The sequence below is a fragment of the Canis aureus genome, chromosome 19 (assembly GCF_053574225.1).
Source record: "Canis aureus isolate CA01 chromosome 19, VMU_Caureus_v.1.0, whole genome shotgun sequence".
In the NCBI taxonomy this organism is placed as follows: domain Eukaryota; kingdom Metazoa; phylum Chordata; class Mammalia; order Carnivora; family Canidae; genus Canis; species Canis aureus.
The window spans coordinates 29386403-29408844 of record NC_135629.1 but is presented as its reverse complement, the minus strand read 5'-3'; the positions used below and the strand labels follow the sequence as shown (position 1 = coordinate 29408844).

At 37.7% G+C, this 22442-nt stretch overlaps 1 protein-coding gene across 10 annotated transcripts in view; it reads right to left on the bottom strand.

Moving 5' to 3' along the window:
* The window catches only part of CADPS (calcium dependent secretion activator), a 459608-nt gene that overhangs the window by 353245 nt on the left and 83921 nt on the right, over positions 1 to 22442 (bottom strand). For all 10 annotated transcript variants that reach the window (XM_077858238.1, XM_077858239.1, XM_077858240.1 and 7 more), the window contains exon 2: positions 3886 to 3999. In XM_077858238.1, the coding sequence (XP_077714364.1) occupies positions 3886 to 3999 (114 nt within the window). The remainder of the gene's footprint in view (positions 1 to 3885; positions 4000 to 22442) is intronic.

Genomic DNA, 22442 nt, shown 5'->3' with positions numbered 1-22442 from the left:
TTTATAATAATAATAATAATTATTATTATTATTATTATTATTGGGGCTTAGTTTAGCCAGTCAATCAGTTTTTGTAGCTAGCAACTATAAAATTCTGTCTTACACAGCAAAGTTAGTTTGAAAGAAACCAAGCAGGCCTTTGTTAGAGATTGGCTAAGAACAAAATAAAACAAAACAAATTCAATCAGAGTAGTTTCACTGACTAAAGCCCAGAGAGGGATTCTAAAATGGTATGTGTATATCTTCTGCCTTGTTCCACATCCCCATTTCCCACTAAATCCCCATGTTTCCTTCAAGATAGGTTCTGAGTAAGAGAGGATTTGTAATTTGTAACTTTTCTATCTTACCTCTTTTCTCCGATGCCAGGACCAGCACCCAAAGGAACCAAAATGAAGCAGGGACATAGGGAGTGAGGGTGAGAATGTAGGATGGGAAGGCTTATGTTTTAAACATTTGTCTTAAAAACACTGAGAGTTAGGGAAGATGTAGGGGCCATGGAGAAATGGGTGAACTCGCTGATGTTTCAGGACCACAGCTGCAGGACCAGGAGTCACCAGGTCAGATCTCCCAGATCTCAGAGTACCCACTTCAGTGCCCAGCCCTCAAAGCCAGGATGGAAGAGATTAAAGGATTAATCTGTTGCTCTGCTTGATCGGCTTTGACAATTGAGGCCACTAGGAAAGGATAAAATAAACTTTCACGATCTCAAAAGCCAGAGAGAACACTGGTCTCCTGTTATCCTGGTCCAAGTTAGGTCCCAGGCCCAAGATGCTTGATGCTCATGCTGGCCAATGGGGTTCAGACTGGACTGAATGGGCACAGATGGATAAAGAACAGTCTACCCATTCTTTTTATCTAAAATTTTTTTCTTTACTATTCTAATGTATTGAAAAACCATTACTGCTTTGGCAAAACAAGGCTAATGCCTGCAACAACTTTTTCTAGTATAGTCATCTCAGAACTTTTTGAGGAAAGGTTGGTTTTTTAAAAAAATATCATTACCATTGGCAAAATGAGATGGGAAAGTGTGGTATAGTGGGACAGAATGCATATGTGTGTGTATGTGAGAGAGACAGGCAGACAGAGATTGAACACATATTTAGAAGGATATCTATTGGTTTTGCCTGTCAAGCATACATTCCCCCTTCTAGTAAAAAGCACCCTCATTTCTCAACAAGAAATCACTGCACTTTCACTATAGATGGTTCCTGTGTGGTTGAGCCTGTTCACAGCCTCCAGAGGTGGTATCTGTCATAGTACTCATCCCCGGGTCTAGTTCACCCTCCATCCATTGTGAGTGGCTCCAGAAAGGACATATGACCCATGTCAGCCCAAGTCACCTAGGGCCTTTTGTTGGGACTCTAAGGAAAGAGGTATTCTTCTTCCTCCTGTGATTGCTAAGCTGATAGTGCATGACCTGAAACTGCCAGGATCCTCCACATGCGGAGAACCAGCCCAAGAATAAAGCCAACACAGGGAAGAACAAAGCCAAAGTGTGGGGAGAAAGATATCCATCCTGCTGGCATCTTTGGAGTCTCTGCATCCAGCCACAGTTGAAACCAGGTCTATTCCTGGCCTTTTAAGTTGCTTGAGTGAATAAATCTCATTTTTGGCTTAAGCCAGTTTGACCTAGGTGTCTGTCACTTGTAATCCAAAGAATCTTGACCAAGATAGATACTGACAAGGAAGCCACTAGATCCTGGAATAGGGTGAAGAAAGAAACCCTACCTCCTCTACTGCCCAAAAGTGAAGGGAGAGGGAAAAAGGGAGGAGTAATGAACTTGGAGCTCTCTCAAGGAAACTGTTAATCTTGATCCCTTAATTGGGGACCTTTGCTTTAGAAGATTAGATTTCCCAGAAAAGGCATCCCAAGACTCTCTAAAGTTTACTAATGAATACAGTAAATAATCAATACCCCACATTATTTCCTGTTACTCATGTGTTAATATTACCTACTCCATTTCACAATGCCTGTATTTTTACCAAACTAAAAAGAAGCTCTTTCAAATAAACTAGCCGCTACAGAAAAAAAATATATCAGGACCACTATAGATATAACGGTAATTTCCAGAGACTCATTAGCACATTGATGACTATTAATTTTCAAAGTTAATTAATAGATAGAAATGGCACTTTCTTCTAATTTATGTCATTAGTCAAATGAGCTTTCTAATTAAGATTTGCAATCTACGAATTTACAAACTGGTGAATAACTCTAAACATGGAGAATTATTGGTGAGGGTCTGCCTGTCTGAACTGGATTTCTAAACTTGAAAAAGGGAGGAGAATTAATTTCATTCCCTGGCAGTTTCTCAACAAAATCTTCTGTTAAACATATTCAGGTTATTCACTGCCATACCATCATCATGGTTCTGAATCTCATTTCCACATTCTGTTAAATTCAAATAAAATATTGCATCACATCTGATAAAGAAGTTTGATACTTATTGACAATAATTAATGCTATTTGTAAAACGGGAAAAAAGCATAAATTTGACAAACATAAAAATGAACCAAACTTCTAAAACAAATCCAAACAGAAACTTCATTGAGGAAATGTGTAAAATGAGTCTGCAGCAGGACCCAGCAAACACCACAGAAACAAAGACTGTTTACTATTAAACACTAATTAGGAAACCAATCAATAGCATTTGCACAAGATCTAATTGCAGTCTTCCTCTACGCTCTGTGAAACAAGCCAAGTGCTTCAGAGATTGGGAAGGAGAATTTTACTGAATCAATCAACTAACATTTTTTAAGCATCTATCGAGGACTAGAGTGCCCAATACGTGGAAGGATGCATGTGTTTGGAGTCTCAGTGAAGCAGGAACACCAATCTTTTTGTTTGGAAATAATTTGCTACCCAATAATTAAAAACAGAAAGGAAAGAAGGAAGAAAATCAATAAAGTTATCCTATGGGGAAAAAAATCAGTTTGTTGGATTCCCTTACACTTATTTTAGTTTATTGTTATCACTTTGAGTTGCATATGGCAGGATGCCATGAGTTTTTCAACACAGAGGGATTGGTTTCTAGTGGATTTAATCTAGCTTTGACAATGGATGTCATTTGGAGCACAGGATTCCAAATAAAGAGAATATCTGTTTCACATGAAAAAAGATTAGTGCATAGTAAAATATCTTTTAATGACATATAGTAACTTTAAAAAAAATATGCACATCATGTAAACATGGCCCAAAGGAACGTATGGCACATCTGCCTCATTAATAATGTATAAACAATACCTAATGTGCACATTATGGAAGAATAAGTATAAAATTTAAATATACTATCAGAATTCCAAAATCACTTAACTGATAAATAAACCCCTGAGGTCTAGAGGTAAAAATTCACTTGTGATGTATATTCAGGATATTTTAACAGAAAGAAAAAGGAAGCTAGTGAAGGTACCATCTTAGGAGATGTTAACATCCTTACAAAGGGTGTAGTTGGTAGGGAAGATCTCCCAATTCAGTTCAAGTCTTAGTTTGTAGCATTTTAACAGCTGTGTGACTTTGAGGAATGGGCCTAACTTCTCTGACCCTCAGTTGCTTTACTCATAAATGAGAATAATATCAGCTCCTAACTCATGAGACTATTACACAGATGAAACAAGAAATTATACATAAAGCAGGCAATGCGCTAAGTGCTTTGCATATAATTTCTTGTTTAGTTGGTTAGCAAGTGGCTTTGATTTGTTTTTTTTTTTTTTTCCCTAAACATAATGCTGTTATTTCTTAAAATTATAACCAGTCATCAACACTTTTGCCCTGGGGGGAATGGTCCTGTAAGAGGTCAAGGCTACTGTTCCCACTGAACAGTAGTCTGGAAGTTCTGGGCTTCAGACTTGAGCAGTCTTGACATTCTTCTCCATGGTGAGTCTTACCTCATAGTAACTCTGGACAGCATTCATGAAGGCTTCATCAGCCACGATCTGGGTTTCCCCATTGAGGAAAGCCTGAAACCGGTCCTTGACTGTCTGCAGCTGTTGTTTGCTGATCTGTAAGGAACAGAGGAAGAGGGAACAGTGAGGACTTGTTCAACAAGGATTGTGATTGTGTGGAAGATGCCAGAACTGTTGGTGTGCTAGAGCTATCTTGTACAGGCGCTTCGGAGCTGACTGTTAAATTTGCTGGAATTTTGTGAGGTGGTTATTTATTAAAAGAGAGTATAATTTATAGTTAAATAAATTATATTGAAAACAAAAGTAACACATCCTCAAAATTCATTGCTTCCCGATTATTTTAACATTACCTGTGCTTTTGAAGTTACTAGCATCTATTGTATTTGTATGGTAGGAAGCGATATATAATGGGTGCTACCATATACCTCTTTCCAACTCCACATTTGGTGACAGCCTATTGGAAGCCAGGCTAGAAATATTTATACCATGGAAATTGGCACATGCTACAAGTCAAGTGTTTTTGTTTGTTTTTGTTTTTATTCTGTGAGACATGGTTGTTTAACACACCATTACAGGCCCTTCAGGTGGCCTGAAATATCCTGCTTTACAAAGCTCTAGTCATCAAAACAGTATCAGCATAAAAACAGACACCTAAAACCAAACCTGTGATATATAGGCAATGAAAATTGACAAGGGCACCAAGATACTCAATGGGAAAAGGACAGAATACTCAATACATGATATTAGAAAAACTGGATATTCACATACAAGGGAATGAAATTGGACTCTATCTTATACCACTCACAAAAATTCACTTAAGTGCATTAAAGACTTAAATATAAGACCTCAAACTGTAAAACTGTTAGAGGAAAACATAGGGGGAAAACTCCTTGGCATGGGTCTTGGCAATGAATTTTTGGGTATGACATCAAAAGCTTAAGCAACAACAGTAAAAATCAAGAAGTGGGAGTGCATCAAGCTAATAATCTACTGCACAGCAAAAGAAACAACAAGCAATTTATGGAATGGGAGAAAGTACTTGTCAACCATTTATGGGTAAGGGGTTAATATACAAAATATATAAGGAATTCATTTAATACCAAAAAAATATCCAATGAAAAAAGAGAAGAGGACTTGATTAGACATTTTTCCAAAGAAGTTATACAGATTGCCAATAGGTAAAATGAAAGGATACTCAACATCATTTATCAGGGAAATGCAAATCAAATCCACAATGAGATATCACCTCATATCTGTTATTTTTTTAAGATTTTACTTATTTATTCATGAGAGACACAGAGACACAGGCAGAGGCAGAAGCAGAAGCTCCGTGTGGGGAGCCTGATGTGGGACTTGATCCCAGGACCCTGGGATCCTGACCTGATCCTGACCAGGCAGATGCTCAACCACTGAGGCACCCAGGAATCCCTCAATTCATACTTGTTTGATGGTTATCATAAAAAACAAATAAGAGATAACAAATGCTAGCGAGGCTATAGGAAAAATGGAACCCTTGTTCCATACTCTTGGTGAGAATGTAAATTGATGTAGCCACTCTGGAAAAATGTATGGAGTTTCCTCAAAACATTAAAAATGGAAGTACTATATGATCCAGCAATTCCACTTTGGGGTATATATCTCAGGGAAAGGGAGAGGCTACATGAAAGAAATAGCAACACCCCTACATTCAGTGCAGCATTATTCCCAAGAGCTGAGACATGGAAACAACCTAAGAGATCATCAATGAATGAGTGGATAAAGAAAATGTCACAAACACACACATACACACACATACACAATGATTATTCAGCCATTAAAAAAAAAAAAGAAATCTTGCCATTTGTAACAACATGGATGGACCTAAAAGGTATTATGCTAAATGAAGTAAGTTAGAAAAAGACAAATACTCTATGTTCTCACTTGTATGTGGATTCTAGAAAATGTTGAATTTGCAGAAATAGAGAGTAGAATGGTAGTTGCCAAGAAAGGCCTAAGGGATGGGGGAAATGGGGTGATGTTGACCAAACCATACAACCTCCAACTCTAAGGTGTAAGTCATGAGGATCTAGTATATGGCATGGTGACTATAATTAACAGTACTGTATAATAATACACTTGAAAGTTATTAAGAGAGTAGATTCCACAGCCCTTTATGCTTATTACTTGTTACTTATGATTAAATTTGTTAGATGATATGTCTCTCTTGTTATTTGTTCATGGATGTTTCCCCAGAGCCAAGTTAGTGCTTTGCATGAGACAGGCACTCCACAAGTGCTTGTTTAAAAAAAATGAATGCAGTGTATGAAAGAGAAATTATTTTTGAATATCTTTTAATCAGTTCTAATTTATATAAAAAGAAAGTCAGCTAAGAACTTTGCTGTTTTTATTATTATTTTTAAAAAGATATATTTTATCAACTGATCATGGGATGCTGTGTCTCAGAACCACTATTGTAGAAGAAAGAGTAAGAAGATAATTCCAGTCTCAGTTCTATCAACCATTGTGTCATCTTGGAAAAGCCACTTACATTCTCTGAATTGGCCAGAGTTTTAAAAACCCTTCTGGAATAGGGCTGGGTTTAAATAAATAAATGTGGTATCATCCTTAGGCTTCTCACTTGGAAAATGGTGATAATTCTAATTTCTGCCTTGGCATACTCATAGCTATTTGATAACATAATATGAGTTCTTTTTAAAAATTATGAGTTTCTATATACATTTAAAGTCCTTTCATCATTAGAATCAATACAAGTCTTGCCAGGAGAAAATAATGGTTAGACCTATACCAGACTGAAGGCTGGCTTGAATTTTGACTTCATTGGGAAATGAAGTAGGGTTTTGAGAATGTACAGAGATGGGAAGTGGGTGCTTTAGCTAACTGTGTAACTCTGGGAAAAGCAGGACTACTGAAGTCAGGGGCAGATATAAAAGAGGCAGATTTTTACCAGATTGATATTTGTCACATTCTAGAGCACCACTGTTCAAGGTTAGCCACATGTATAATTTCACATTTTCTGGAAGTCACATTTTAAAAAGCAAAAAGAAACAGGTGAAATAAATATTAATGTACTTTGTTGAAGCCAATATGTCAAAAATATTATTTCAACAGATAATTATATAAATGATTAATGAGATATTTTACATTCTTTCTTTGTACTATATTTTTGAAGTCTGATGTTATTTTACACCCACAGTATATCTCAATTCAGAATCACCACACTGACAGTGTCCAAAAGCCACATGTGGCTGGTGGATACTGCATTGGACAGCCAGGCCTAGAGATTGGAATGAACTTATTACTAAGCCATGTAGGCTTTCCTGGTCTGATCCAGTGGTACTAGTATTGTTGGACCTGTACAGAAAAATCATAGTTATTTGTGTGCATTTGAAAACGTTTCAACTGAGTTATAAGGTACCAGTTGTTTTTCTCATAAAAATGACACCATAACATAAATTTCTTTTAAGCAGGCCAGCCTTAACTGCCTAAGTCACAAATCCTCACAAGATAGCACCAACCAAGGAACCTCACAGAATTTATATTCAGAATTCCTTCCAACATTGGGTCAATACCAGCTCTGCATGACTATGGGAGTGGGATGGGGTGAGGTAATGGAGCAGGAGAGGAAGTGGCCACCAACACACCTTGCTTTTGCTTTAAATCTCAAGTAATTGAAATAAAAGTAAGTACACACCATGTGAATGTTGAGAATTGATTGTTGACCCAAGCCAAATCTATTATCACTCTAACCTTTGTTAAATAAGCAGAGTGCTCAGTTCTTCAGGAAACATTTACAGAGCATCTGCTACCTGCCTAGCCCTACCCACCACCCTGAGGTTTCAGTGGTCAACAAAACAACTCAGCCTCTGATCTCAAGGCCAGGGGAAGGCAACGGGAAGTCCAGAAAAATAAGGGATTGTCCTCAGGGGCCTTGTAGTCTAGATGAAAAGGAAAAAAACACATTCTTATAAAATGCTTAAAAGGAGAAGGCCTGGATGGCTCAGCGGTTTAGCACCGCCTTCAGCCCAGGGCGTGATCCTGGAGACCCAGGATCGAGTCCTAAGCTGGGCTCCCTGCCATGGAGCCTGCTTCTCCCTCTGCCTGTGTCTCTGCCTCTCTCTGCATCTCTCTGTGTCTGCCATGGATAAATAAATAAAATCTTTAAAAAAGAGAGAGAGAAGGCCTTCAGAAACATTAATGTCAGTTAAATTTGGAGAACAAGGATCATGAAACCCCACAGTCCCTCTTTCCATTTCCCTGGATACCTCAAGCTCCCAGTAGGAGAGTCAGGGGCACAGATTCCAGAGGCAGAGCTATGCTTATGTCCGGATTTTGATGCCTACCAGTCCTTGTTCACTATTTTTCTCACCCCTAACTAAACAAACAAAACATTTATTTAGTTACCTCACTCACTGTGTCTCACTGGGCAAATGACTAAACTCTCTACACTTCAGTTTTTCATTTGTAAAACAGGGCCAATGCTGACCTCATAGGATTGTTGTGAAAATTAACTGGAGACAAGTGAAATATTCACTGCAGAACCTGGCACAATGTGAATGATTGTAAACAGTAGCTGCTGTGATGATTAATCCTCAGCTTTGAGGCTTTACACATTACTGTTCCCTTGAGAAAGCATGCCTGCAAGAAAATTCCAGATGTGTCTTCAAAATCTAGCTCACATGCTCCTTCCCAGACTTTGGGTTGAGTTGGCTATTTCCTCAGTATTTTGTTCACAGTCCTAAGGGTACATGTGTCATACTGCCAAGTAGAAGTTTATTTAGATGCCAGTGCTCAGAGGCAGGGTCAGGAGTCAGGAATTGAGAACATAGCCTTGGGGTCAAAGAGACGTGGGTTCAAATCCTGATGATAATACTCATTTCCAAGGGTAACCTTGGGCAAACTAACTTCCCCAAGCCTTGGTTCTTCACTTATAAAATAGAGATTTTATGGCCTACTCCCAAGGTTGCTGGAAAGATAAAAAAAAAAAAGATGGGAAGATGAACATGCTAGGGATCTTAGCAGGCTGCCGGGAGCAAAAGAAGAGTCAGATGGTACAGGGCAGACCATAAACTAAATGGCCTTGAGGCCCTGCATGATGTAACCTCTATCTGCTACTATCTTTGTTTTGTCTGACTCTGCTCTCCACTTACTCCGCTCCAGCCACATTGGCCTCTGTTCTCTTAAGTGTGCCCCAATGCTTCTTCCCTGAGAGCCTTTGCACATGCCATTCCCCCTGCCTGGGATGCTCTTCCCCTGGTTGCCACCTACTCACCCTTAGGGCTCAGCATGCCTAGCATCTCATAGGAAAGTCTTCCCTGACCACTCTATCTACAGTAGTGATCGCCAAAGCTAATGTCTATCATGCTGCCTTGGACCTCATGAAATGCCCTTATAGCCATTATCACAGTCAGTATTTAACTTCTTGAAGATAAGTTTATTTAATTGAATTATAACATGCATATGGAAAAATAGATGTCATAAGCAGAGAGCCTGAGAAATCTTCACTTTGTGAAGCAATTCTCCCATCAAGATAAAGAACATTATCTGGACCTTTAGAAGCCCCTGCCCATCCCTCATTTCATTGCCCCTCTCCAAAAGTGACCACTAGCCTGACTTCTACCATCATAGATGAGTTTTCCCTGGTTTTGAACTTGATGTCAGTGCAGTCATGCGTTATGAGATCCTGCCATGTGGCTGGGGTATCAACAACTTGCTCATCCACATTGCTGGGTAGGATTCCATTGGCTGACTCTACTACTATTTATTGATTTTCCTGTTGATGGACATTTGGACCTTCTTTATTTTAAGATCATGCTAGCTTTTCATTCCCTATCTCCCCCTAAGAACACATGTTTCATGTGTACAAGAGCTGCATCTATGTTATTTATTGCTGTGCTTCTACTGCTTGGCACACAACGGGCTCTAATCAAATATTTGTTGAATGAAAGCACAAACTTTATCAAGTGTTTAATGTATACCAGGCACCATGTTAGGCTCTGGAGATATGAAATGACCAAGACACAATCTTAGCTTTCAGTTTTCTTACACGGTAGTCAGGGATCACATCTTTATCTTTGATTCCTTAACATCCTTTGGGTGACGATATGTCTGAATGAATATCTCTCTTAGGAGTTCACATAAATAGCCAGTCTCACAACCAATCTGTGGATTTATCTCTGGTTTAAAGTTAACTGACCTAGATAGGCCACTGCAGGTGACCTTGCAGGAACACACTGAAATAATTGACCCAGAGAAGCTGACAGGACAACTCTAAATAGACAAACAGCCTTCTATGGGCCACTTATAAACAGAACTCTCCTAAAATAGAAGTCCATCTCAAAGCATTCAATATGTATAGAAGCCACTTGTGCATCAGATCAGACTCAGAATTGAAGTAATGAGTTCCAAGAGCAGAAAACTTGAAAAGAAGAAAGGTAATTATTGCAGAGGAAAGAGCTGCAGCAGGCTCTGCTGGCACTATTCCAGCATTCTTGGTTGGGTCCACCTCATTAAGCAAGGCCTGAAAATTCCCACTACATTTCAGGCAGTTCGTAATGCAGTGCACATTCTGGAGAAGCACTATATGGGATGTATCAGGAAGAGGAACTCGTATGTTTTAAGGGCTGGTCTCTGGAGAGTCAATGCCAAAGTCAGAGCAAGCACAGGCCAGATCTTGGCTTTAACACAAGTCTTTGGCCAAGTAGTTAACTTTTGTTTTCTTCTCTGCAAATAGGAGATCTACAAAATTTTGTGAGGACTGGGTGAGATCATGTATGGAAGGCAGATAGCATAGTACCTGGCATAGAGTATAGATTTGGTTAATAAAAATGATAAGTATTATTATGATATTATGATTTAGTTTTGCCTTTTTCCTTTCATTCATCTTTTATCTTCTTCAACACCGTATTCCCCTTTGTTTATTCAGTCTTTTGAAGTTTCTCTGATGTGGTATTCTTCATCCCCTCTTCTTGTTCCTACCATTTTAGAGGCTGAAAAGCCAAATACTCTTCTCCCATCTCCCTTCCAGCTGTATGCAGACATGCAACAGGGGCAGACAGCTACTCGGGGTCTTCTGGAAACCCTGTTTTTGAATAAAATCCTTATAAAAAGGAAACTGCTACCGATATAACCCTTTCCTTGGGCCAAAAGCATCATAGAGATGTTGGCCCTTATACCTTTGAGGAGTTAAGCATATGTTTGTAAACACCTATTTCTGCCTTTCTTATGATGCAAGAAAATATGTCATTTTTTTTTTGTTCAAATCATAGTGTTTCCTTTTATTTGCCGCCAAAGGCTCTCCCAATAAGCTACCTTAGGCTTTCTCTAGGCATAAAAGTAAGCATTCTTACTAACTTGTGTATCACTTAGAGTGGCTCCTATCATAACGGCAACTATATTATAAAAGAGGGAGAAGCAATATTTACCCTAAAAATATGAATCTAAAATGGTAGCATCCTAAGCATAGGCAACAGGTAGTAGAAAATTGTTTTGGGGTGTAAGAAGATGTTCTAGTTACACCCATAACTAAAGTCATTTCTAATGTAAAAGGTCAGCTTTGTATATTACAATCTAATAGCATGAGCTATGCTTTTCCTTTCTTAAAAACTTGAAGTAGAGTTGACACACAGTGTTATTTTAGTTTCAAGTGTATAACATAGTGATTCAACAAGTCAGTATCTGATGCTGTGCTCATCTCAAGTGTAGCTACCATCTGTCACCATACAACACTATTAAAATACCATTGACTATACTCCCTATGTTGTATCTTTTATTCCCCTGACTTATTCCATAACTGGAACCCTGTATCTTTCACCAATTTTGCCCATAACCTCAACCCCCTCCCTCCTGGCAACCATCAGTCTAATCTGTTCTATTTATAGGTCTGTTCTGCCTTTTTTATTTGTTCATTTTTTTTCTGATTCCACATGTAAGTGAAATCATATGGTATTTGTCTTTCTCTGTGTGCTTTTTCTTCTTAAGAAAAAATTCATTATTTGGGGAAAAAGTAGTTTTTAAAATTCTACTTCATTATAGAAAGCTGATAGGAACATCAACTCAACAAGCACTTTAGAAACCATAAGTTAGCCTAGAGAGGTGAGGGGAATGTTTATTTAATTTCCTTTTCTTTGAAGGTTACCAAAAGTTTTTATTGGTCCATTAACTTCATTAAAAAATAAGATAGCCTCTTCCTCCAACCAGATTAAAATACTGTCTGCCCTAAATGAAGTCTTGATTTTAAGAAATCTAGAAATTGTATCATCCTAACCAAATATTTACTTATTTACATAAAATTCTTCTCACCTTCTGTATTATGGACATTTGCATAATGCATTCTGGAAAAGGTGTTTCATGAAAGTTTCACTTATCTGGGTTGAGCAAAAAATGAAAAATCCATCTGAAAGCCTTCATCATGGGAAACTATCACTGAATAATTCTGAAGTGGAAGTTGAAGGGGCAAATGTGGGAGAGGTATAATAAGCCGTAACCTGGGAATTCTCTTTGCAACATGATTTCACCAGCTTCAGCCATTCAAATAATACTGTTTTCATATATCAACTGTACTATAATTTACTTTAAATTTTGCCTTGACTATATTGCAAGTCACTTCATTTTTTTAAAAATTGAAACTTATTCTAAGGAATAATATCTGTGAAATCATAGGCTTTATGGGCTAGCTATAGTTAAAATTGATAGGTACTATCACTTTGCATACATCTACCACATTTTAGGAAGTGCTTTTTTAGAAAAGAATTTAAAATCTACTATAAAAGTTCTTGCTCATTTAAAAAATATTTTTAGACGAGTAGTCACTGAATATCTTTAAGTTACTTACTACTTTTTAAAAACTAACTCAAATTTTTAAATCATTAAGTAATAGAGAGAACAACTAGCCATGTTACTCCTGAAGACCAATTTCAAAAGAAAAAACAGGCAGAGGATTCTATGACCTAAATGAAAGTGACCTTGCAGACAACATTAAACATTGGTTAAGCTTGGATTCTTTCAGAAAACAATTACTTAGCAGAAGGAAAAATTAAGAAAACAATCTAGAAGCTGAATCAGGCTATCAGTTGGATGGGAGACGAGATGAGAGGAGAGAAAGGATAGAGGTGGGAAAAGAACAGGAGCAAGAGATCCCTACACACACACCACGGAGCATCTGAAAAGTTGGATCACATGTCCTACCCTGAACAAAATACATGTAGTTTTTTTTTTTTTTTAATATGAATATACTCTTCCAGTTTGGAGGCACTCAGGCAATATTCACCTAGATTCTTCTGACAGGTGGTCAAATTTGGAGGTTTAGGCCTAACGTCCTCATTAAGGGGTGTTCTAGCGGGCACAGTTCTCAAATATTTTGGTTTCATGTCTCTTTACACTCTTAAATTTATTGAAGACTACAAACAGCTTCTGTTTATGCAAGTTACATCTATTGATATGTACTGTAATAGATATCAAAACTAGGAAGTTTAAAGTATGTATTATTCATTAAAAATAACAATAAATTCATTACATGTTAATCGAAATAACCAATTTCTATGAAAATAACTATATTTTCCAAAACAAATATTCGTGAAATGAAAGGTACCATTTCATAGTATTGCAAATCTCCTTCAGAGATTAATAGAAGGCCACTGGAATCTCCTGTTTTTGCATTCAATCTGTTGTGATATGCTGTTTTGGTGAAATATGTGAAAAGAATCTGGGCTCCCACAGATACGTTGCTGGAAAGGAAAAATATTTTAATAAATGTTCAGATAGATATGGGGAGTCTTCTTTGATATTATCCCAATGCTCAACCAGTGGTGTTTTTTTAAAGGTTAGTTGCAGTGTGAAATTGAAAACCATAGTAATGAATTTGTTGTACTCTATTACATTAAAATTCACTATTTTTTGAAAGAATCTTTTACTCATGCATGTTGGTTTAAATACCATACCTTGGTCATATGGAAAACACTAGTTCATTGAGTTATGCAAATATTTCAAATATTGACACATTATATTACATTATATTACATAATATGTAAAATATCATATTACTTAAAATCACCACTGATATGACAAAAAAAGTCCTTGAGTGTTGGAAAACTGTCCTGCTTATAGTGATGGATTGAAAGCTCAAATTTTATCATTGGCAAAAAATACTGTCAGCTGTTTTTCTTGAAGTAACGGGCTCCCTTCCTTCATTTTCCAGAAAACATCTGGGAAATGCCTAAGTTTGAATAACCTTCGTTTGTCTGTCAGTTGTTCTTTCAAGTAAAATTGATGTTCCATTTAAAAAAAATGAGTAGTTCGGTTTGGCAACTCAATAATGCAAGTCCCTTTCCACAAGACAACCCCTGCCTGCCCTTTGTTACACAAAAGTGCTTGATGTTTATTTACCATTTCCTTCTACAAAATATTAAAAGAATGTGTACCTTGCGTCAAAATTTAACACAGTTAATAATTTCTACAGCTTTATTATGAAGAATATTCAGTGATAGTTTTCAGTGAGCTCATTGCTATGAGGAAGACAATGACTAGTGTGGTCTGGCACCACTACCTTGGTTTGTGCCAAGACACCAGAAGTTATACTCACCACTACTTTTGTATCATTAGTGCAAATGTCAATACAGTTGGGGAAAAGGAAATAACATCTTAGTATTATTAAGAATATCACCCTACAGGTTTATGCAACACACTCTGAGAACCAGTATGAATCAGTGAACCAGTGAAGCTGACCAGCTATAAATGCTGCAAGGTCGTTGGCCAGGAGGAGAGTGGTATAGTCTGACCCTCTAGAGGAAGGTGCAGGACTTTGTGCACACCAAAGTATGGAACCCGGGTTTAATTCAAAGCTGGATGGGAAACCATGGAAGTATTTTATGCAAGGGAGTGACATGATTCGAAAGCGTGCAGGATCAGGGAACAGTAATGAGTTCTCAGGTTCACTGCAGAATCAGGATAATGTTTCATGCAAGCTGCGGCATCTGAAAAGAAGAGGGTTTTGAATAATGTCTAGAATCTCAATTGGCAGAGAGAGAATTGTCAGAACAAGAGGGAGTGGCAAGGCAAGTGAGAGAAGAGATGAGAAGGGCAATCTAGGATGGGAGTACAAAATAAGGAAAGATGAGAGACGAGAAAGTGTGGGGCCTCGTTGAGAGAACATAGGAAGAATTCTTTTTTGTCCATTTATAATTTAGATTCTGTTGACAAAATAAAAAGAAGACGAACAAGAAGAAGAAAGAAGATTAGAGGCTTCTCTCAGTATAAGCACTGAGCACGCACAACAGAGCTGTCCAAAAATAAAGTCACCACTACCTATTGCAAATGAAACAGCAGATAGTTCCATTTGACTGGAGCTCAGATTAAAAAGACCAGCACGGCATATGAAATCACGAAATCACTAAATACCATTCAGAGTCTTATGAGGTTTAATAGTGAGCTTATCAGTAGCAACTATTTCCAGAAAAAAAAGAATCTGAATGAGGTCTATGAATAGGTTATGGAAGATTTTCTAATGTAACACCTCCCGAACTGAAACTGGGAGCTTTGCCGAAGCTGGTTTAGAGAAGAGCCTTGCTCTGTCCATCAGGAATAGCCAGGCGAGGTATGATTGATCGGCAGTTCACTCTTCAGGCTGCTGGAATGTTTGGAAGGATGTGGAGACCTTAACTGCTCCTGACAATCTCCATTCATGATGCAGAATTGCAGAGAGAAAAAATGGGACAAAGTCAGAAGGTGCTCTGCAACTGGGAAATACTAAAAACACCAGTGTAAATCCTATGTAATGTAAATGATAGACTTTAATTAATAAAAATGTACCAGCAGAGGCTCATCACTTGGGACAAATGTACCACAGTCATGCAAGATGCGGGTAACAGGGGAGACTGTTGTGGGGAGGGAGTGCTGAGTATGTGGGAACTGTGTGCTTTCCACTCAATTTTTCTGTAAACCTAAAACTGCTTCAAAAAATATACTAATTCAACACATACACACACACACACACATATACAGAGAGAGTCAGATTTTCTATAAAGGAACTCAAATACAGCAGCACACACAAAACACAGACCTAAGCCTGCACAAGGAAGAAGAGAAAATCCTGCTACTAACGCTTGTCCTGAAATTCAGAAGCAGAAAAGAATAAAAAGCCGTCAGTGTTTTTGAGTTCTAGCACCTCATGGTAATATAAACCAGCTGGGTAATGCAGAGGTTTCAGGGACCTTTACGCACCCATAAATGAGTTCTGGCTTATTAAAATGACACTTATCATTGACTCAATTCCCTCCTGTGAGATTTCGTGTTACTGATATTTTAAAGGCATTAGTGATTTCATTACCCCAATTGCATTTGACAGAGACATAGTTTCAGTTCCTTTTGGAAACAGCCAAGAGCGTGAACCTCAAGTTGAATCAGACTATCAAAAAACAAGCAGTGTTTATTTCATGCCTTGGTAAGCACGTAGGTAGACTCCATGGAATATTACTGAAGTATCTTTGAAGAAAATCCCTTTTTTGATGTCCTATAATATTCGTCTGCAATCAGAGAACAACATGTTTTTGTTATATGTAGAATAATGCCCCTGTAATTGGTTAATAATAATTCAATTTTCATTTTTCTGTAAGTCTTCATAATTCCACTTATGCCTTGATCTTTGGGGGCTATGAATGTTACTTAAAGGGCTTTCCTTTTTACCTTCTTTACTTGGCTAAACCTTACTTACTTGTCTATCAAAATGCTGCATAAGGCCCTCTCCTTCTGATGGCTTCCCCCAGTCTCCGAGCTAGACACCCTCTTCTCAGAATTCCTTCATCCCCTGCCTCTTGGCATTTATTATAAATATTAATGTAAAGCGTGGAGTCTTATGTCTGTTCTTCTCACCAGACTTCTAAAGAGAGGAACATTCTTCTTCTTCTTTTTTTAAGTAGGCTCTACAATGCAGTGCTCCAACTCATGACTCTGAGATCAAGACCTGAGCTGAGATCAAGAGTCAGACACTTAACCAACTGAACCATCGGGCACCCCAGAACCTTCTTTTTTATAAATCACTGGACCTTGGGTCTATAGCAGCCAAGAGAGTCAATAAATTTGGGGGCTCAGCCTTTGTCTCAGTAATGCCCATGAAGCTTGTAGAAACTCTTGATGCCAGCAGCCCCACTAATCCACTCACTCAGAATGTCTGGGAGTGGAGACTCAAGCACACACAAGTTTAGAAACTTCAGAACACCTCTGAGGCACAGCTGAAGTTGAGAGCCCTTGCAAGAAATACTACTTCCTGAATGAAGTATGGTGCATTTTTATACAGGATAAAAGGCATTTTCCTACTCTCTTGCACATGGATTGAATAGTCCTCAACTGTATGGGAAATAGAGAGTAGATTTTTCTATACAGTTCCAGAAGACTAAGCTAGCATGAGATAGAAAGTACAGGAAAGCTGATGTAGGGGCAACAGAAGGACAGACTTTCTATTATTTGGAACTTTTGGAGAATGGATTCGGTTGCCCTTTGATGCAGAGATTCTTGTCATTGAGAGCATTTGGCTGTTTAGAAGGGATTCGTTGTTGAACTAAGAGTTGGAGTATGTGGCTACCACAACCCCTTGCACACAGAGTTTATAGTACTTTATTCTACAGAGACATTTTCCAATCTTAAAAAATGTATAATCGGCAGAGATGGGAAGCAGTTAATTGTAATGATAAGTAAACCTCTGGCTTTAAATTTCCTCTCAGGAAAGCTGCCAGTGATGTGCTAGTAAAGCTCTAACAACCAGGTCTCTGTGGGGCAGGGAGAAGAACCCTGATTTGTAGCATTTGATGGTTTCCATGATGTAAATATTTCTACCGTGATGGATCTTAGGCCACAATATGACATGACCTGGCTCAAAACTTTCCAAAATTGTAACATTTGGTCTTGAAAACTAGTTCAAGCACATGACTGCAAAGTTGTCCTCTTTTCCCACTTCCATGTTTCTCCTCATTTCTCCCATCCCTCTTTATCTTTTATCACTATATAATTTACAACTGGGAAGAATTTAAGTTGAAACTCCATGAAAATTCATTTCACTTCTTTAAAATCCAGAGTTCTTATTTGAATTAAGCAACTGGGAAATACTCATTCAGGGACAAACAGTCTAAACGCAGAACTTTAGTACTTATCTGCAATGTTTTACCTCCCAGCTCCCACTCCAATTTTAATATTAAACTCAAGTAAAAGGTCATCTCCTTCAGGAAACTGTCCCTGAACAGCAAGGGAAAGCTCTGTACATCTGTGGCTCCTTAAAATTACAGTTCTCACCATCCTTGTATTTATTTGTTGAATGTGCATCTTCCCTACTATGATGTGCCCCTAAGGGCTGGAAATGAGTCTTTTTTTTTAATTTTTATTTATTTATGATAGTCACAGAGAGAGAGAGAGAAAGAGAGGCAGAGACATAGGCAGAGGGAGAAGCAGGCTCCATGCACCGGGAGCCCGACGTGGGATTGGATACCGGGTCTCCAGGATCGCGCTCTGGGCCAAAGGCAGGCGCTAAACCGCTGCGCCACCCAGGGATCCCCTGGAAATGAGTCTTTCCCACTCACGACTGAATTTTCTGCACTAGCAGAGTGCCTGATACATAGAAGCTATTTATTCAGTATTTGTTAAATAAGTGAACATAACATAAAATATAGCTGGATATATATTTTTTAAGTCTAGGTAGGTAATGACTGTGGGCTCTTCACTACTCCACAAGATTTGAGCTCTGTGATTTTTACCTCTAATTTCTCGAAGTTTGCTGGTCTTCAAGTGGAGTACTGATACTTATATCTTGGGTTCTCAGAGATTAAACTAGATATTTACTAAGAAAAATTATCTAAAACTTGGAAAGAAAGGCAAAAAGATAACTGTATCACCTTTTTTTTTTTTTTTGGTCATGCAGGGCACTGTCTACCAAATCTACCCAGAGGTCATCTCATTTCCAGAAGAACTCCAAGTTTGTTTGATTTACTTGTTTCTATTCATTAGGGCCTAGACTCTGCAGCTAGAGATTAATTTGTAGAATATGGTAAGCTGCAAATGATTTCTGTCTGGTCGAAAAAGATAACCTTCAAAGTTACACAGCTTTATTGACCTATAGGACACTAATCAATTTTGAAAAACTTCTTAAACTTATTTTAAGGCTCCCTTACTGGCTGACTGAATAAATCTCTCGTCCTCTAATGCTCTTTGAACCAGGCTTTCTACCTTGCTGGTACTTTCGATAAAGAGTTAAAGAAATCTTTGATAAATATTCATTATGTATTTATATGTAAGTCATGTTCTTAAGTTCTGGAAAACTATACTTTGACAATTTATAAGGACTTATCTTAGAACTTGGCAGTTAAATGTTAGTCCCAATCTTTGTCTCCAGAACTCAGTTTCTATATGTATAAAAAAAACAAAACAAAAAGTTGGGCTGTTGCTTATCAGGGTCCAATCTGCTTTGTGAGATATGATTCTGGCTGCTAATGTGAATGAGACCTACCGGAGACAAGCAAATTTGGGATGCAGAAGATATGCTTTCCTGGAGGTGATTGGACATACGCTACTCTATTCACAAAACTGAAAACGAGGAACCACATCCAGGACTGACTTCTCAGTCTCTGCAGCGTATGTTTACTGCCCTGAAGCCTCACAGCATAGAAAACCACCAGCCCCTCTCCACTGAGTGGGCTGCTGCCAAATATATTAAGAGCAGCAAATCTGCAGGAAGGAAAAAACTTGAGGATCAGTCAATAAATTTGGCAATTTATATTAAATGAATAAATTTCTTCAAAGACTACTAAAACACTAAAGGTCAGTGAAAAAGAATTAGATTTCCTAAATAGCTGCGTACCTAATAAAGAAATTTAGTTCCTAATTTAAAACCTTCCCACAATGAAAATTCCAGGCCCATACAGTTTTACTGGTTAATTTTACTGAACATTTAAGAAAAAACACAAGTGGTAAACAAACCTGGGAAACGGAAGAGGAAATACCTCCCAATTCATTTTATGAAGCCAGCATTTACCCTAATACAAATATGGGACAAAAATAACAAAAGAAAAAGAAGACCAGTATCCCTCATGACTATTGACACAAAAACCATTTGGAGTATTTTAATAAATCAATTCAAGTAATATATATAGGAGGATAATACATCAGGACCAAGTAGGTTTTTTCCCAGTAATGAAGGGTTGGTTTAGCATTTGAAAATGAATCAAAACAATTCACCATAATAATAACAAAATATGTAGCCTTTTCACTTAGAACTCAGTATGTCCCTGCTTATTCAGTTCGTATTTTATGTCCTGAAATGTTTTGTGGATTTTTTCATAAAGGTTTTATATATCTTCTGTTAGATTAATTCCTAGATAATTTGTATCATTTTGTTAATTCCAGAACTTGCTTCCCTCTCCCCACCGCATTTCAACTCTTTTAAATCGAATGTCTCTTCTTTTTTTTAAGATTTTATTTATTCATTCAGGAGACAGACACACACACACACACACACACACACACACACACACACAGAGGCAGAGGGAGAAACAGGCTCCATGCAGGGAGCCCAACACGGGACTCGATCCCGGGTCTCCAGGATTAGGCCCTGGGCTGAAGGAGGCGCTAAACCGCTGAGCCACCCGAGCTGCCCTGAGAGATGTTATTTTACAATAAAAAAAAAAAAAAAGAACTTTTTATAGTCATAGTTAATTAAACTTACCAATGCATTTTATCAGTTAAAACAAACAAAACACCAGGTCTTTATATTTTGGAAATTCATACTAAAATATTTATGAATGCAATGATGTTATATCTGGGATTTGCTTCAAAATAATTCAGTAGGGAGGCATAAGGACTATAGATTAACATGAAATGACAATTAATAGCTGGCTGATGAGTACATGAGGGTTTTTTTTTTTTAATTTTATGTAATCATGAGAGACACAAGTTAGTGAGTGATCTCACTCTGGCGGTAGTGGTGGTTGGGGCAAGGGCAGGGAATGTCCCTGACCAGGGCTATTTGTAGAAATTTAACTTCCCTATCATGATACTGCTGAGTCTCAACCTAACACCATGAGTTTCATTTTATTATACTGTACTTTGAAAATTTTTTAAAAGTGGAGTTTGAATGTCACATGCCTTAAGCCTGGCTTTTGTCACCCAGCAATTTCTTTGGTTGATACCAAAGTAGCTTTCCTGTAGAACTACAGTTCATAATACAGCTCACCTAGTTCTTAGTAGTAAAATCTCTGTCCCCAAACTGACAGAACCCATAGAGAGAATGAAATGTGATGCCAGGGGATCCCTGGGTGGCTCAGCAGTTTAGCTCCTGCCTTCGGCCCAGGGCATGATCCTGGAGTCCCAGGGTCAAGTCCTGCATCAGGCTCCCTGCATGGAGCCCGCTTCTCTCTCTGCCTGTGTCCCCGCCTCTGTGTGTGTGTGTGTGTGTGTGTGTGTGTGTGTGTCTCATGAATGAATAAATAAAATCTTAAAAAAAAAAAAAAAGAAATGTGATGCCAGCTTCCCACATCCCATCCATGTCTGGAGTGGTTAAGTTGATGATAAAAGGATTGGCATTGGGATAGAAAAATGGCAGGATCAATACTTCCACTCTTACTCCTCATCAGCCAAATTATAAGGTTAAAACAAAGATCAGCTCCTCAAATTTATCAAGCCATCAGCCTTCCCTAATGTAAAATTATGAGGAGAAATATTTGATATATGGATAATCATGATCAACACTGAACCATGCTCTATGTATACTGTCTTGAGTCATCAGCTAATGATTTGAAGCCATCACAATTAGCAAGACATGATAAAAACCAAGCATTTAGAACATAAAGACAAAAACTAAAAAAAAAGAAAAAAGAAACTGATGTTATGAAGAGAGCAATTTGAAAGCAGAAACTGTTTTAGAAATGAATCTTCTATTGTGTGATGTCAGGATGCATCCATATATATACTTGGTATACCTATGAAAATCTCTTTAAAATATTAGAAACAATTTTAGAAAGTTGATTAATCAGTTGTCAGAGGTTTTGAAATAACAGTTTCTGTAAGTTTCAAACAAACTTCTTAAAATATGAAGATACAACATTTGTTGAAGAGCAAAAGACTGGCATTGGGAAAGATAGCAATTTCAAACTGGATTTCAACAAAAATCTCTGCATAATTGGTGGACATAACTAAAACATGGATATCTTGAAATCAAATGTGCAGCCAATGATGTTCATTTTCCCACTTGGTCCTAAGGATCTTTTTGAAGAATCTTTGCTAGATATGACTAAGTAATGAAGAATACTCAGAACTGGGCCTTTGTGTTACCAATCCAAACACATTAAACATAAATTTTCAAAAATACTGAAACATATTTAAGCATCTTACTTTCACCAAGACATTAATTATAATTATCTTTCCATGTAATCCCAAATTCTTTGTTTCATTAATAAATACATCAACCATCATTTCATCTGTTTCATCCTTATTAATTTATTCCTTATACATATAATTTTTATTATGTACATACTATACTAGTATAGAATTGGTCTTTAAGAAATAAATAC